The 15,622-nt window shown below is 44.7% G+C and overlaps 1 protein-coding gene across 1 annotated transcript; it reads left to right on the top strand.

The window, feature by feature from the left end:
* Positions 1-1,008: 1,008 nt before the first annotated feature.
* Positions 1,009-15,108, top strand: LOC139407615 (matrix metalloproteinase-15-like). The gene is made up of 10 exons (XM_071151446.1): positions 1,009-1,912; positions 6,656-6,804; positions 7,081-7,203; positions 8,555-8,862; positions 9,059-9,220; positions 9,970-10,361; positions 10,498-10,636; positions 12,092-12,242; positions 12,482-12,597; positions 13,204-15,108. The coding sequence occupies exons 1-10, from the start codon at positions 1,793-1,795 to the stop codon at positions 13,674-13,676; spliced, it is 2,133 nt and encodes a 710-aa protein (XP_071007547.1). The 5' UTR covers positions 1,009-1,792; the 3' UTR covers positions 13,677-15,108.
* The last annotated feature ends 514 nt before the right edge of the window (positions 15,109-15,622 follow it).

Genomic DNA, 15,622 nt, shown 5'->3' with positions numbered 1-15,622 from the left:
AAATATTTCCCTCGCTCACTCCACTTACATGTGATAATATGATTGTGACATAGTCCGGGGATCATGTTGAGGCTAGGGGCGGCTGGGGCAGGGTGGTGGTATTTCGAGAGGAGTCAACTGTCGTCTTGACTTTGTTCCAGATCTGCTGATTATGATGGCTCCTGTGGCTGGCATCTGTGTCCTGGGCCTTTTCCTCCTTGTCCTCATCACCATAACCAAGACAGGAAACCGACAAGTGTCATGGCTGGCCAACCGCTGACATCCAACAATGTGGATTTAAAAAAGTGAATCAAAGTAATAACTCTTTTTGGTTTCTATGACAATGAAATGAGTCTCTGCAGAAATTGTGTGGTTTTGACATTTGATAAACATGTCTTTACCACAGAAGTCTCCGATAATTCAGACCTGCAGTTATTCAAGAATGTGGCTGTGGGTTACAAACAAGTTTAAACAAGGAACATGAGTTGCTGGTTGAAATCTGTCTGTTATCAAGCACAGCAACTCTTTATATGTATATGATGGAATAGGAATTGATCATATTGGACAGTTGACTGTAACTGTACTTTATGAAATTCTATTGATTCTTAGTAATCAGCAGATGGCAATAGCAACCTTTCTGTTGAGGTGTCAGATGGTCTATCATTCATCTCCAGAGGCAGAGGACTTCTACCCTGACGACTCGCACTAGATTCTTCTTGGTCTGTGCTACCCGGAGTACTTGAGACGTCCCTATCCCATTGAAGTTGAAATGTAACATGGTTATGGTTAGGGAAGGGTTATGGTTAGGTTACGGTTCGGATTTAGGGGGTGGACGTCCCAAGGATCCCGAGTAGCACTTGCCCTTAAAATCTTGCCGTTCGCTCGTCCGTGGGCGTAGCGTTTTTGGCTGGATCAAGGAGTTTGGGTTGCCAGACAAGGGGAGTTACTTTCCAGAGGAAAATTGCTTTGTCCAATAGACACACCACAGTATGTACACCGCTATCCTCCCCTTCTTTCTAGCAGAACGTCACTACTCCCTTTTTGTTTTCTAGCAGATATCAGAAGGCAGTGAGTTTATTGGACTATCAATGTCCAACACAGCCTGCAAGAGGCATGCTGTGGTTGAGGGGAAATAAGGAAATCTAACGGATGCCTTCTGGCTACTTGGGGGGAAATCATTTAAGACAATTGCATTTTTGTTCATTTTTATTAGCCTACAGGTTATCCTCCACATTGAAGTTTTTCAGCAAAGTGCATTGTGCATTGGATGGATACATAATCGTACCACAAAGAAGACAAAGCTTGTTGCAACTAAAATACTTTTTTTTCGTTCTTGTTCTTCTCCCTCATACTTCCTCGTGCATGAAAGCTATTGTTGAATGTGTAGAGTGGAAGGAGCACGCAGTCTGATATCTGTAATATGCCAGAGGAAATGACCGTTTAAACATTAGACCGTGTGGGACATTAGGACATGGGATTTAACAGAAAAACTGACTCCGGGCTTTGAATAACCCGTGATCACATCTTTGGGGGAAATTGCAAATGAAGTATTTCTTCCTGTGAGATTAAGCCGAACTGTTTCGGAAACTTGGATAGTTTGCAAGCGATCTGATTTGAGCGCACCGCGACCTAAATAATGGCCAGGGGTTGAAGTGCGGAGAGAACTTCTAAAACACACAGGAAAAACTGTATTTTGAATTTAACAAAAAAAAGTGTATGTAGTCACATAGCGGTTCACTCATCACTTGACAGAACTTTCCAATCACAACCGACTCTGAAAATCCCTCGCACGGGCTAACGAGTGCGCACAAAGATGGCAATCCTTTGGAGGCGCGCTTCTCTGGGGCTGTGGAAACAAATAATGGCTCCGCTCGTCTTGCTCTTGTGCAACAGGCTTGTGACCAATGCGGACGATGACACTTTCAACGCAGAGGTGCAGTATTTTATATGAATGTGTGGATGTTTTTTTATGGAATTGTGGCAGTCCGGCATTGCATGACCATGACCATATTATCCTGGTGGTCAGATAGTGATGATCTACATGGTCTTCACTGATCTGTTAATCTTCTAATGACTTCTCATGGTCTTGTCATCGCTGGTCAACAGGTCATGCGCAAATTAATGGAACTATTTGGTGCGCAGATTTATGACCCTTGACCTTTTCCTAACTCTCTCACTTCATATGGCAGGCATATTAGGAGTAATTATGTGTTGGGGAAAAGTTTGTTTTTCCTACAGGCATGTTGTGCAAGACATCCAGATTTATCACTTTTGATCAGTTGTCTTTATGGTGGCTGATTTCTCTCACTCTCCCGCTCGCTCACTAGCCTGTGCGTGTGTGTGCAATGCATGCCTGTTTACAGAGAACGCATTAACTTTCCAGCTGTGCTCAGTGGGCCCATTACGTTTTTAAATTCCCCTTTCAAGGAGTTAGCAAGGCAAGCTCTCTGTGCTATGTCTTGGTCGGGTGACTTTCTTTGTTTCCATTGGATTATTAATGGTATATTAATCTTGCATGCCAGATTTTACAGCCAGATACATTTCTGGTTCTGGCTAGATTAATGGTGTGTGTGTGTGTATATATATATATATGTAATATGCCAGATATGTATGTATGTATGTATGTATGTATATTATATATATATATATACTGAACAAACAAAAAAGGCAACATGTAAAATGTTGAGCTGAAATATAAGATCCCAGAAAAAGTCCATACACACAAGAAGCTTATTTCTCTCAAATGTTGTGCACAAATTTGATTACATCCCTGTTAGTGAGCATTTCTCATTTGCCAAGATAGTCCACCCACCTAATAGGTGTGGCATATCTATAAGCCGATTAAACAGCATGATCAATACACAGGTGCACCTTGTGCTGGGTACAATAAAAGGCCTCTCTAAAATGTCCAGTTTTGTCACACATCACAATGCCACAGATGTCTCAAGTTTTGAGGGTGAGCGTGCAATTGATATGCTGACTGCAAGAATTTCCACCAGAGCTGTTGCCAGAGAATTAAATGTTCATTTCTGTACCATAAGCCACCTCCAACATAATTTTTGAGAATTTGGCAATACGTCCAACAGGCCTCGTAACCTCAGATCACATGTAACGACGCCGGCCCAGAACCTCCACATCCAGCTTCTTCACCAGCGGATCGTCTGAGACCAGCCACCCAGACAGCTGATCAAACTGTGGGTTTGCACAACCGAAGAATTTCTGTATAAACTGTCAGAAACTGCCTCAGGGAAGCTCATCTGCATGCTCATCGTCCTCACTAGGGTCCTGACCTGACTGCAATTCGTTGTTGTAACCGACTTCAGTGGGCAAATGCTCACCTTTGATGGCCACCGAAGAAGTGTGCTCTTCACGGTTGAATACCGGTTTTAATTGTACCGAGCAGATGGCAGTGTGTATAGCGTTGTGTGGGCGAGTGGCTCGCTGATGTCAACGTTGGGAATAGAGTGACCCATGGTGGTGGTGGGGTTATGGTATGGGCAGGCATAAGCTACGGTTAATGAACACAATTACATTTTATCGATGGCAATTTGAAGAGGCGACTCCGGGATGCTGGCAAAGAAAAAGCCATATCTCAGACTGGCCGTTAAAAATAAAACATTGAGAGGGGCAAAAGAACATAGACAATGGACAGAGGAACTCTGCCTAGAAGACCAGCATCCCGGAGTCGCCTCTTCACTGTTGACGTTGAGACTGGTGGTTTGCGGGTACTATTTAATGAAGCTGCCAGCTGCCAGTCTGTTTCTCAAACTAGACACTCTCGTGTACTTGTCCTCTTGCTCAGTTGTGCACCGGGGCCTCCCACTCCTCATTCTATTCTGAGCCAGTTTGCACTGTTCTGTTAAGGGAGTAGTAAACAGCGTTGTACGAGATCTTCAATTTCTTGGCAATTTCTCGCATGGAATAGCCTTCATTTCTCAGAACAAGAATAGACTGACGAGTTTCAGAATAAAGTTATTTGTTTCTTGCCATTTTGAGCCTGTAACTGAACCCACAAATGCTGATGCTCCAGATACTCAACTAGTCTAAAAAAGCCAGTTTTATTGCTTATTTAATTAGGACAACAGTTTTCAGCTGTGCTTGCATAATTGCAAAAGGGTTTTCTAATGATCAATTAGCCTTTTAAAATTATACACTTGGATTAGCTAACACAACGTGCCATTGGAACACAGGAGTGATGGTTGCTGATAATGGGCCTCTGTACACCTATGTAGATATTTCATTAAAAATCACCCTGTTCCAGCTACAATAGTCATTTACAACATTAGTAATGTCTACACTGTATTTCTGATCAATGTGATGTTATTTTAATGGGGGAAAAAACAAGGACATTTCTAAGTGACCCCAAACCTTTTAACAGTAGTGTATACAGTACCAGTCAAAAGTTTGGACACACCTACTAATTTAAGGGTTTTTATTTATTTTTTACTATTTTCTACGTTGTAGAATAATAGTGAAGACATCACAACAATGAAGTAACACATGGAATCATGTATTAACCAAAGAAGTGTTAAACAAATCAAAATGTATTTTCTATTTGAGATTCTTCAAAGTAGCCACCCTTTGCTTTGATGACAGCTTTGCACACTCTTGGCATTCTCTCAACCAGCTTCGGGAGGTAGTCACCTGGAAGGCATTTCAATTAACAGGTGTGCCTTGTTAAAAGTTCATTTGTGGAATTTATTTCATTCTTAATGTGTTTGAGCCAATCAGTTGTGTTGTGATAAGGTAGGGTTGGTATACAGAAGATAGTCCTATTTGGTAAAATACCAAGTCCATATTATGGCAAGAACAGCTCACATAAGCAAAGAGAAACGACAGTCCATCATTACTTTAAGACATGAAGGTCAGTCAATCCTGAACATTTCAAGAACTTGAATTTCTTCAAGTGCACTCGCAAAAACCATCAAGCGCTATGATGAAACCTGCTCTCATGAGGACCGCCACAGGAAAGGAAGACCCAGAGTTACCGCTGCTGCAAAAGGATAAGTTCATTAGAGTTACCAGCCTCAGAAATCTGCAATTAACTGCACCTCAGATTGTAGGCCAAATAAATGCTACACAGACAACATCTCAACATCAACTGTTCAGAGGTGACTGCGTGACTCAGGCCTTCATGGTCGAATTGCTTCAAAGAAACCACTACTAAAGGACACCAATAAGAAGAAGATACTTGCTTGGGCCAAGAAACACGAGCGATCGACATTAAACCAGTGGAAATCTGTCCTTTGGTCTGATGAGTCCTAATTTGAGAGTTTTGGTTCCAACCACCGTGTCTTTGTGAGATGCAGAGTAGGTGAACATATGAACTCCACATGTGTGGTTCCCACCGTGAAGCACGGAGATGGAGGTGTGATGGTGTGGGGGTGCCTTGCTGGTGACACTGTCTGGGATTTATTTAGAACACTTAACCAACATGGCTACCACAGCATTCTGCAGCGATACGCCATCCTGTCTGGTTTGCACTTAGTGGGACTATCATTTGTTTTTCAACAGGACAATGAACCAAAACACACCTCCAGGCTGTGTACGGGCTACATTGACATTGACCCTGTATATAGCCTCGTTATTGTTATTTTATTGTCTTCCTTTTTATTCTTTTCTACTTTAGTTTATTTGGTAAATATTTTCTTAACTCTTTCTTGAACTGCAATATTGGTTAAGGGCTTGTAAGTAAGCATTTCATGGTAAGGTTGTATTCTGTTGTATACCTGTTGTTTTCAGCAAATAACATTTGAGTTGATTTGATATATATATATATATAGTACAGTTGAATATGGACAGTTTAATCTATTTTTTTTATTTTATTTTTTTACATTTCCTGTATATACTGTAAGTTATTTGTTTTGTGTTAAAGAGAGACTTCAGCCAAATTACAAAATGACACATTGGTTTCCTTACCTTGTAAACAGTCTATGGACAAGGTTTGACAGCAATCCATGGTTTGGTTTCTCTGGTACTGTTTCCACATTTGTGGCACAGCTCCCATTCAAGTCATGGGACTGACATTATAATTTTTCGCGCATCATGTCCAAATCATCCGAAAGTATCTCAAATTGACTGTAACTTCAACAAAGTCACATAGCTGTTTTGAACATGATGCACAAACAATGCTAATATCGGTCCCAATACTTGAAAGGGATTTGTACCACAAATGCTAAACCATTAGCATGTGGAAACAGTGCCAGGGAAAGTAAATCAAGGCATGGATTTCTATCATACCTTTGTCCATAGACTTCTTACAGGGTGAGGAAACCAATGTGTCTTTTTGTCATTTGGGTGAACAGTCCCTTTAACAGCTTACATTCCAAAGCTTTTACTGTTGGACCCCGTGACTTCTGCTCTGTCGGTCCTATTAACCACAGGATCGGATCAGTAGATCTCTAAGCTGCCAATAAGGACTCGAAGGAGGAATGCCATCGAAACCATCTGTTTCTCTGGCCTCTCGGGTCTCTATTCTTCTCTTTTTAACCTCCCTTTCTCTCCATTTGTTGTTTCTCTCTCATTCTCTTTTTCACTTTCTCTATCTCTGTCTGGCTCTTTCTCTGGCTCTTTCTCTGTCACACACACACACACACACACACACACACACACACACACACACTCGCTCATTCTCTCTCCATCTGTCCGTCTCTCTATCCCTGTTGTGTAATTGTAGTCATGGTTGCGGAGTTTTGGCTACCTGTCCCAGGCCAGCAGACAGATGTCCACCATGCAGTCCTCTCAGATCCTGTCAAATGCTGTCAGCGACATGCAGCGCTTCTATGGCCTGGAGGTCACTGGAGAGATGGACGATGCCACACTGACGTATGGATGGCACTGACAGCCGAAATTATACTCTTCTCCTAGTGTCTGAAGCACTCCAGGTTGACTGTACAGCCTGATAGACTAAATTGATAATGATGCCAAGATAATCTAGGGTCATGATTACATTTATAGAGCATTTCTGAGCCAGATAAAAGTTGCACCTCCTGGTCTAGGAGTATGGAACCACTCTCTAGCCTTCAATTAACATCAATGTATCTAATCCTATCTGTGGTTATCAGGGCTCTTTTCAATTTGGTTTTTCTCTCTTCCCTTTAGGGCCATGAGAAGGCCTCGCTGTGGAGTCCCAGACAAATCTTTTGGGCAGACTGAGAACGGTATGAGGCGGAAACGATACACTCTCACTGACCAGAAGTGGGACAAGAACCATCTGACCTACAGGTGTGTGGTAGGTCTATGTATGCTGGGGGATTCTCAGAAATCCATTTTGGGAATCTCACAGACGGCCGTGTGAAGCGTCAGTATTAACAATGTCTCAAAGAGACCTGCATTCCCATATGTGTATAAACCACTGACAACACATACATCATTTATAATGACCCTCTCTATATATACTCAACAGAAAAATAAACTCAACATGCAACAATTTCATAGATTTCATAGAGTTACAGTTCATATAAGGACATCAGTCAATTGAAATAAATTCATTAGGCCCTAATCTATGGATTTCACATGACTGGGAATACAGATATGTATCTGTTCGTCACAGATACTTAATATAAGGTAGGGGAGTGGATCAGAAAACAAGTCCATATCTGGTGTGACCACCATTTGCCTCATACAGTGCGACATCTCCTTCGCATAGAGTTGATCAGGCCGTTGATTGTGGCCTGTGGAATGTTGTCCCACTCCTCTGTGCGAAGTTGCTGGATATTGGCGGGAACTGGAACGCGCTGTCGTACACATCAGTCTAGAGCATCACAAACATGCTCAATGGGTGACATGTCTGGTGAGTATACAGGCCGTTGAAGAACTGGGACATTTTCAGCATCCAGGAATTGTGTACAGATCCTTGCGACATGGGGCCGTGCATTATCGTGCTGAAACATGAGGTAATGGCGGAGTATGAATGGCACGACAATGGGCCTCACGATCTCATCACGGTGTCTCTGTGCATTCAAATTGCCATCAATAAAATGCAATTGTGTTCGTTGTCCGTAGCTTATGCCACTCTGTTCACAACCTTGACATCAGCAAACCGCTCGCCCACACAACGCCATGCAGGTGGTCTGCGGTTGTGAGGCCGGTTGGACGTACCGCCAAATGATCTAAAACTACATTGGAGGCAGCATATCTGAGAGAAATTAACAATAATTTCTCTGCCATCAGCTCTGGTGGACATTCTTGCAGTCAGCATGCCAATTGCACACTCCCTCAAAACTTGTGACATCTGTGGCATTGTGTTGTGTGACAAAACTGCACATTTTAGAGTGGCCTTTTATTGTCCCCCGCACAAGGTGCACCTGTGTAATGATCATGCCGTTTAATCAGCTTCTTGATATGCCACACCTGTCAGGTGGATGGATTATCTTGGTAAAGGAGAAATGCTCACTAACAGGGATGTAATCGAGAGAGAAATAAGCTTCTTGTGCGTATGGGAAATGTCTGGGACCTTTTTTTCATCTCATGAAACATGGGGCCAACATTTGACATGTTGCACTTCTATATTTTTTCAGTGTTGTATGTGTAAGTACTAAGAATATCTTGTCCTTTCCTCAACCCCCTCTCCCAGCATTATGAATACTACCCCAAACGTTGGTGAGGAGCGGACACGAGAAGCCATCCGCAAGGCCTTTTTGGTGTGGGAGCATGTGACACCACTGAGCTTTGAAGAAATTGCCTTCCAAGACGTCACCAACAGCAGCCAGGACGCGCTAGATATCATGCTGTTGTTTGCTTCTGGTTTCCATGGAGACATGTCTCTGTTCGACGGCGAAGGGGGATCCCTGGCTCATGCCTACTACCCAGGGCCCGGGATGGGCGGAGACACACACTTTGACGCAGACGAACCGTGGACCCTTGACAACCATAATCCATCAGGTTAGATAGACACGTTGTCCCCTTTGCCCCCATTGGCTCCTCAGTCAGTCATTACACACAGACAAATGACCGTTACTATTTCCATGTCATTTGTTTCTAAATGAATCCCTTGTTGATATCTTTTGACATTCATTTTCGTTCTCCTCTTCCCATCGTTCTCTCTCCCGCTCTCCATTCCTCCCTCCTCTGCTCCCAGGTATTGACCTATTCCTGGTTGCGGTGCATGAGCTGGGCCATGCTCTGGGCCTGGAGCACTCTGACAACCCCAGTGCCATCATGGCTCCCCTCTACCAGTACATGGACACAAAGACCTTCTCACTCCCGGACGATGACAGGAGTGGAATACAGAAGATATATGGTGAGGAGCCCTTCCTCAGGCCCCTACAGTGCACGTGCACACACACACACACATACACAATAGACCCCCTTCAATTGAGATTCTCCCTCACAGCATGCCATACATGCTTTTGCAATGATCCTACTCTGTCCATGACTGAATAGAAGTCATTGTGCCTTTGTGTGTCGTGGAACTGGTGAATGTTTGTATGTCCACCGCAGACACACTGAAGATAGTATTTAGGGATCCTTGTCGTAGTTCACACTCATAGTTCAACAGATACTCTGGGGTTTTGGCAACGATGCCCTTTATCTTCCTCCTCAGAGTCAGATGAACTGTTGTTAGCAGTTGCGCTAGTTAGCAACTTCCCTCAAACAGCACGCAGAGACACAAAAATGCTAACCCCCGAGTTCATCTGACTCTAGGGAAGTAGATACAGTCCTGAAGTATCCCTTTAAAGGTTGTACGTCTTGTGTAAGTACTGTATGTCTGTTTTTCCTCTCTCTGTCACTGTGCAACCAGAAGGGCTTCCTTCCAGAAAGCTCCATGGGCTTCCTGCCACAGCACGGAGTGGAAAATTAGACTCTCTCTGTGTGTGTGTGTGTGTGTGTGTGTGTGTGTGTGTGTGTGTGTGTGTGTGTGTGTGTGTGTGTGTGTGTGTGCACGCGCGCTAATAAGCAACAGAGAGGGGGGGCGCAAGCAGGGATATGTGTTAGATTAGTTAATTCAAACTAGTGGAATTTATAACGTCATCATCTTGGATTGTGCAGGGCCTCCAGACGATGCTCCCACTCAGGACCCCCCCACCACCACCAGTGATGACACCGCCCCTCACCAAGACCCCACCACCACTACTCCTCCAGATCTAAACCCCACCACCCTCCCTTATAGTTCTCTCCAGACAGACCCCCCCAGCCCCACCTATGACCCTGACACCCCCGACCAACCAGAACCTGAACCAGATCCCACCGACGCACCTCACCTCCCTCCAATACCTGACCCAGAACCCACCATCCCCTGGCCCGACCCTGTGCCGGTGACCCCCTACATCAGGAGAGATGAGCCTCGTCGCCCTGTGCAGCCAGACCACACCGCCCTGGACATCTGTGACGGGGACTTTGATACGGTCACCATGCTGCGAGGGGAGATGTTCGTCTTCAAGGTGAGAAGCAGAGCTATTCTAAGAATACAGCGGGTTTTTAGTTTGTTTAGCTGTACTAAATCATACTTCATACTAATCTCCCAAAAGAGCATGAAGTTAGTCAATATGTTCTGATGGTGTCTTCTGTCCTTTCCAGGGTCGCTGGTTCTGGAGAGTTAGAAGGAACCATGTTCTGGACAACTACCCAATGCCCATTTCTGTCTTCTGGGTTGGACTACCTGATGATATAGACTCTGGCTATGAACGGCACGACGGGAAATTTGTCTTTTTCAAAGGTCTGTATTTTCCTTGAAGTTTCTTTTTTTTGTAAAATTGTTGAAATCTACTTGGAGGCGTGTTCACTCTAGAAACACAGGGACCGAGATATCATCCTTCTCCACTGCATTCCTCATGTTTAAAACTACAGTCGGGAAGAGGCTCATGGGGTGCAGCTAGCAGCAGTGGAAAGCAGCTGGCAGGCCTGGATGGATTGCATCAGTCGCTGCTCCAGATGCTGATTTCCTAGGTTTCAGTCTGAGCAGAGAATAAGACTTGGAGGGGATAGAATAGAGCAGGGGTACGGGCTGCACCATTTCTTCATGTGTTCGGACTCTTTTAACTTTCTGTGTGTTCTCGCACAAAGGACAACTACGAGTTGCATCAGTAGTGTGTTTACAGAGGTTGAATGTGCTTCAGTGTTTTTAAGAGTGCAAAAATGTTTTGGGGCTCTGTTATAGTAAACTTTGTTGAATCTGAGATAGTAACAAATCACTGGCATCAAATGTTGCAAATGAAACCTGTGCTTAACTTCTCTTTCCTCTCTTCTCACATCTTCCTCTTCTTGATGGTCCTCTACCCTCTCCTCTGTTCTCTACCCTCTCCTCTGTCCTCTGTCCTCTGTCCTCTCCTCTGTCCTCTGTCCTCTACTTTGTCCTCTCCTCTGTCCTCTGCCCTCTGCCCTCTCCCCTCTCCTCTGTCCTCTACCCTCTCCACTGTCCTCTCCTCTGTCCTCTACCCTCTCATCTGTCCTCTACCCTCTCCTCTACCCTCTCCTGTCCTCTACCCTCTCATCTGTCCTCTACTCTCTCCTCTGTCCTCTACCCTCTCCTCTGTCCTCTCTCCTGTCCTCTACACTCTCCTCTGTCCTCTCCTCTGTGCTATACCCTCTCCTCTGTGCTCTACCCTCTCATCTGTGCTCTGTCCTCTCCTCTGTCCTCTGTCCTCTACTCTGTCCTCTCCTCTGCCCTCTGCCCTCTACCCTCTCCCCTCTCCTCTGTCCTCTACCCTCTCCACTGTCCTCTCCTCTGTCCTCTACCCTCTCATCTGTCCTCTACCCTCTCCTCTACCCTCTCCTCTGTCCTCTCCTCTGTGCTCTACCCTCTCCTCTGTCCTCTACCCTCTCCTCTGTCCTCTCTCCTGTCCTCTACCCTCTCCTCTGTCCTCTCCTCTGTGCTCTACCCTCTCATCTGTGCTCTGTCCTCTCCTCTGTCCTCTACCCTCCCCCTGTCCTCTACCCTCTCCTCTGTCCTCTCATCTGTCCTCTACCCTCTCTTCTGTCCTCTACCCTCTCCTCTGTCCTCTCCTCTGTCCTCTACCCTCTCCTCTGTCCTCTCCTCTGGCCTCTGGCCTCTACCCTCTCCTCTGTCCTCTCCTCTGTCCTCTACCCTCTCCTCTGTCCTCTACCCTCTCCTCTGTCCTCTGTCCTCTACCCTCTCATCTGTCCTCTACCCTCTCCTCCTCTCACTCTGTAGGGGACAAGTACTGGGTGTTCAGGGAGGCTGACGTGGTGCCTGGTTACCCCCAGCCCCTGGTAGAGTATGGTCAGGGCATCCCCTCAGACAGGATCGACACAGCCATCTGGTGGGAGCCCACCGGCTACACATACTTCTTCAGAGGAGACAGGTGACCACATGCCCCCGAATGCCTTGCCTTACTCTACCATACTCAATCTCCACTAACTGACTGATGTAGTGTGGAATGATAAATATAAAAGTGAAATGACATTCCTTTAGTCAAGGGAAAGCCGTTTCAGCCCTGACTTTTGAGAGACAGAAAGACATAAGTTGCTTGCGGTAGTAATCATCAGCCCATTTAACTGCTATGTGTTAAATCATCTGTCTTGTCACCGTCCTTTCCTGCAGATACTGGCGTTTTGATGAAGAGTCCCGCACCGGTGACAGAGACTACCCTAAACCTGTCTCCAGGTGGGGCAAGGTCCCATCCTCTCCTAAAGGAGCCTTCCTCAGCGACGATGGCGGTGAGTGAGTCACTATAAGGGAAACTGTCCGTAAAAATGGAGGGAGGCTATAGATTCTGAGCTGAGAGGGAAAAGGGTTGGGACGCATGAGATCGTAGGTTTGGAGAGGTCGTCCATGCTTCACCCAGAAATCGAGTGCCTGGCAAAAGTATTCCAATGTAGATGTCTCAGAATCTATCCTAAAGTCCCACCCCAGCTAATGCTTTTCAAAGTGGTTTCCTGTAGTGAAACAAAAACCTAATCTGACGGCCCAAATGTCTTCCTGATAAGTCGTTTTTTTCTTTTCTTTTGTTCATCAAAGGGGAAAGGTACTTGTGAAGGGGAATTAAAAACAGCCTCTAGTCCAATTGAAGCTTCACCGTACTGTAAATATTACTAGCACGGCTCGGCAATGACACTATCCTGTGAAGTGTGACGAACTTGTGTCATGATGAATAAACAGTTGGATCAGAAGACGCAAAACCCCAAAAAGATTAACAATGGCTCAGACTTTTAAAAAAAATATATATAATTTGAGAGAAAAAAATAGCATGCTCACAGTAAATTCCCACAGTGCATTTCAACAGTTGCCTCAACCGTATTTTTGTCTTCCCCATACTGAACCAGCTTACACCTACTTCTACAAGGGCTCCAAGTACTGGCGGTTTGATAACCAGAAAATGAAAGATGACCCAGGCTATCCTAGATCCATCCTGAAAGACTTTATGGGCTGTGAGGGAGCACCGGATGTGGACCCCGATACAGATGACACAGTAACGGGCGGCAAGTGGCCCACAGTCGACCAACCAAAACCACAACCACCAATTGGCTCCGACCCGGATGATGTGGACCGTGACACAGATACGGATTACACCAACGATGTGGATTATGAACCTGATGCAGAGGACAAAGAGGTGGATGTGGTGGTGAGGATGGCTGAGAACGAGGCCAAGGTTATGACCCTGATCATGGTGACCGTGCCCCTGGTCCTGGTGCTGTGCATCCTACTATTGGTCTATGCTATTATCAACACCCTGCAGAAGAAAGAGGCGCCCAGACTTTTGGTCCATTGCAAACGATCCCTGCAAGAGTGGGTTTGATGTGCTCCAGAAATGGATTCACACACACACACACACACACACACGCACCATACACAGGCACATACAGTACACACACAAACATTGCATACAAAAGCAAGCACATAATCTCCCTATCGTTCCTCCTTTACCAGTTTATAACAGGCAATTTGCACTTTTAACACCCAGTGTTTTGATGTTTTGTTGTTGTTAGTTAGTTTGTACCCTGTTGTAGTTTTATGTGTTCAAGCCAAGGATATCCACAAATGTCCTTATAAAACAGAGTGGTGGTGCCTGTCTACAACCAGCAAAGGAATGTCTAACTGTTGTGTGTGCTGAAAAGACAAGACCACCACCTCCCACTGTGTCTTTCCTCTAGTCTACAACAGCCCGGACTTTATCCATAAAAGGGCGGATTTAGATATTGATATTCAGACCCCCTTGGGGTGAAATTAAATACAGGGGTTCAAAAAGTGGTATATCTCATTGTACACATATTTAGGAAGGCTGAAAGTCTGCTAGAACGGAGTCTGGTTGACATTATCCAGATGTTGCTGATTTAGTCATTTTGGCTGCAGAGCCGGGGGAGGGGTTAGGATGCCTGCCAGCATTTCCTTTCCTGAGTTAGAGTTATTTTCTCTTTGGGGGGGGGGGGGGGGGGGGCAAGGGGAGGGGCTGAGCGGAGCTACATTGGCATTGTGCCTCCTGACCTAGATTAGCGAGGCCCACTCCTATTTTTCAAAACTTATTTTACTGAGCGGTTTGGCTGGTGATGTCTTCCTGTGAGACTCCCCCTCCCCTGCCGCTATGTTTCACTGTAGACATTCTCCATCTGCAGTCTCTGTTTGGATCTGAGAATCTGCTCTATACCTAGGAGAGGCTTTAGTTCTAATCTGTGATGATGGTGTCACAGGGCTTTGTGATGAGGACTGTTGGAGTATTTACGTTGAACTTAACCATAAATGATGTCTTACAACTCTTTGTTGCCATTTTATTATTTTATTTTATTAAAATGCCCCTCTGTGTGACTTCTTCCTTCGTTGCCAACTCTTTGTGTGCCAACCTCCCTCATTCAAAGGCCAAACACTTTTTATACTACACCCAGAGTGCAATTATTTTTTTGCGCAATAGACAGATGAAGACCATTAGTCCTAGAGGTTTTTCCTCAGCAAAGCCACTATGCACAAGTAAACAAAAAAATGGTTGTATATGCTTCAGGTTTGTGGTCGGTTGTGAATCACCCGTGTTTTGTCATTTATTGTTTGTGTTTTGTATTAGTCGGTTGTTGGAGAGGAACCAATACTTTTAAAAACATATTTTAAAAAAAACGTTTGAAAGTTCGCACAACATTTTGTGTTGTGCTCTCTGTACATTAGCAGAGTTAAATGATGCATGCAGGACATGTAAATGTATGAAATGTATAAGGATTTCAAAATAAAACATGAATCATGGCAAACAAGTCTTTGCGTGCAATTTGGGGTGAGCATGCTATTATGAGTATGAACAGTTTCTCATTCTCTTTCATTGTATTTTCCACTGTATTCCAACAGCAGTTCATGTCTGTATTTCTAAGCATGACCAAAAGAGGGAGTCTTTGTATCTACTATTATCAATGAGTATTGCATGGAAAACTGACAGGACAGTATTATTTTGCTCTGAATGACTTCTCTACGCTACCGTGACATACTATAGATACAACCTCTGACGTCAAGTTACTTTAAACACAGCCTGATTTTAAAATGGAATAGCCTTAAATGGTTTAAAGTGTGCGTATGAGACCAGCTCAGACATTGCCGCCACCTTACTCTTTCTGGATTCTACAGACTACCCATCTTTCTTACTTTCTCTCTATCGTTTTCTCCATGCTGTCCTCCTACCCTGTCATTAAGCAGTGCCTTTCTGGCGTGCTTATTTCCTCTAATGGGACTGGCTAACGCTTACCTGTCGCCACTGCGTGTTGTCCAATCAGA

The sequence above is a fragment of the Oncorhynchus clarkii genome, chromosome 1 (genome assembly GCF_045791955.1).
Source record: "Oncorhynchus clarkii lewisi isolate Uvic-CL-2024 chromosome 1, UVic_Ocla_1.0, whole genome shotgun sequence".
NCBI lineage: Eukaryota > Metazoa > Chordata > Actinopteri > Salmoniformes > Salmonidae > Oncorhynchus > Oncorhynchus clarkii.
Note: the sequence above shows the minus strand (reverse complement) of the source record. Positions and strands in the feature narration are given on the sequence as shown.

Excerpts from the sequence above, each read along its gene's own strand:
- LOC139407615 (XM_071151446.1), top strand. The coding sequence starts at position 1,793 with ATGGCAATCCTTTGGAGGCGCGCTTCTCTGGGGCTGTGGAAACAAATA. Across the intron at positions 8,863-9,058 it reads TGACAACCATAATCCATCAG|GTATTGACCTATTCCTGGTT; the intron begins GTTAGATAGACA and ends CTCTGCTCCCAG. Across the intron at positions 12,598-13,203 it reads CTTCCTCAGCGACGATGGCG|CTTACACCTACTTCTACAAG; the intron begins GTGAGTGAGTCA and ends ATACTGAACCAG.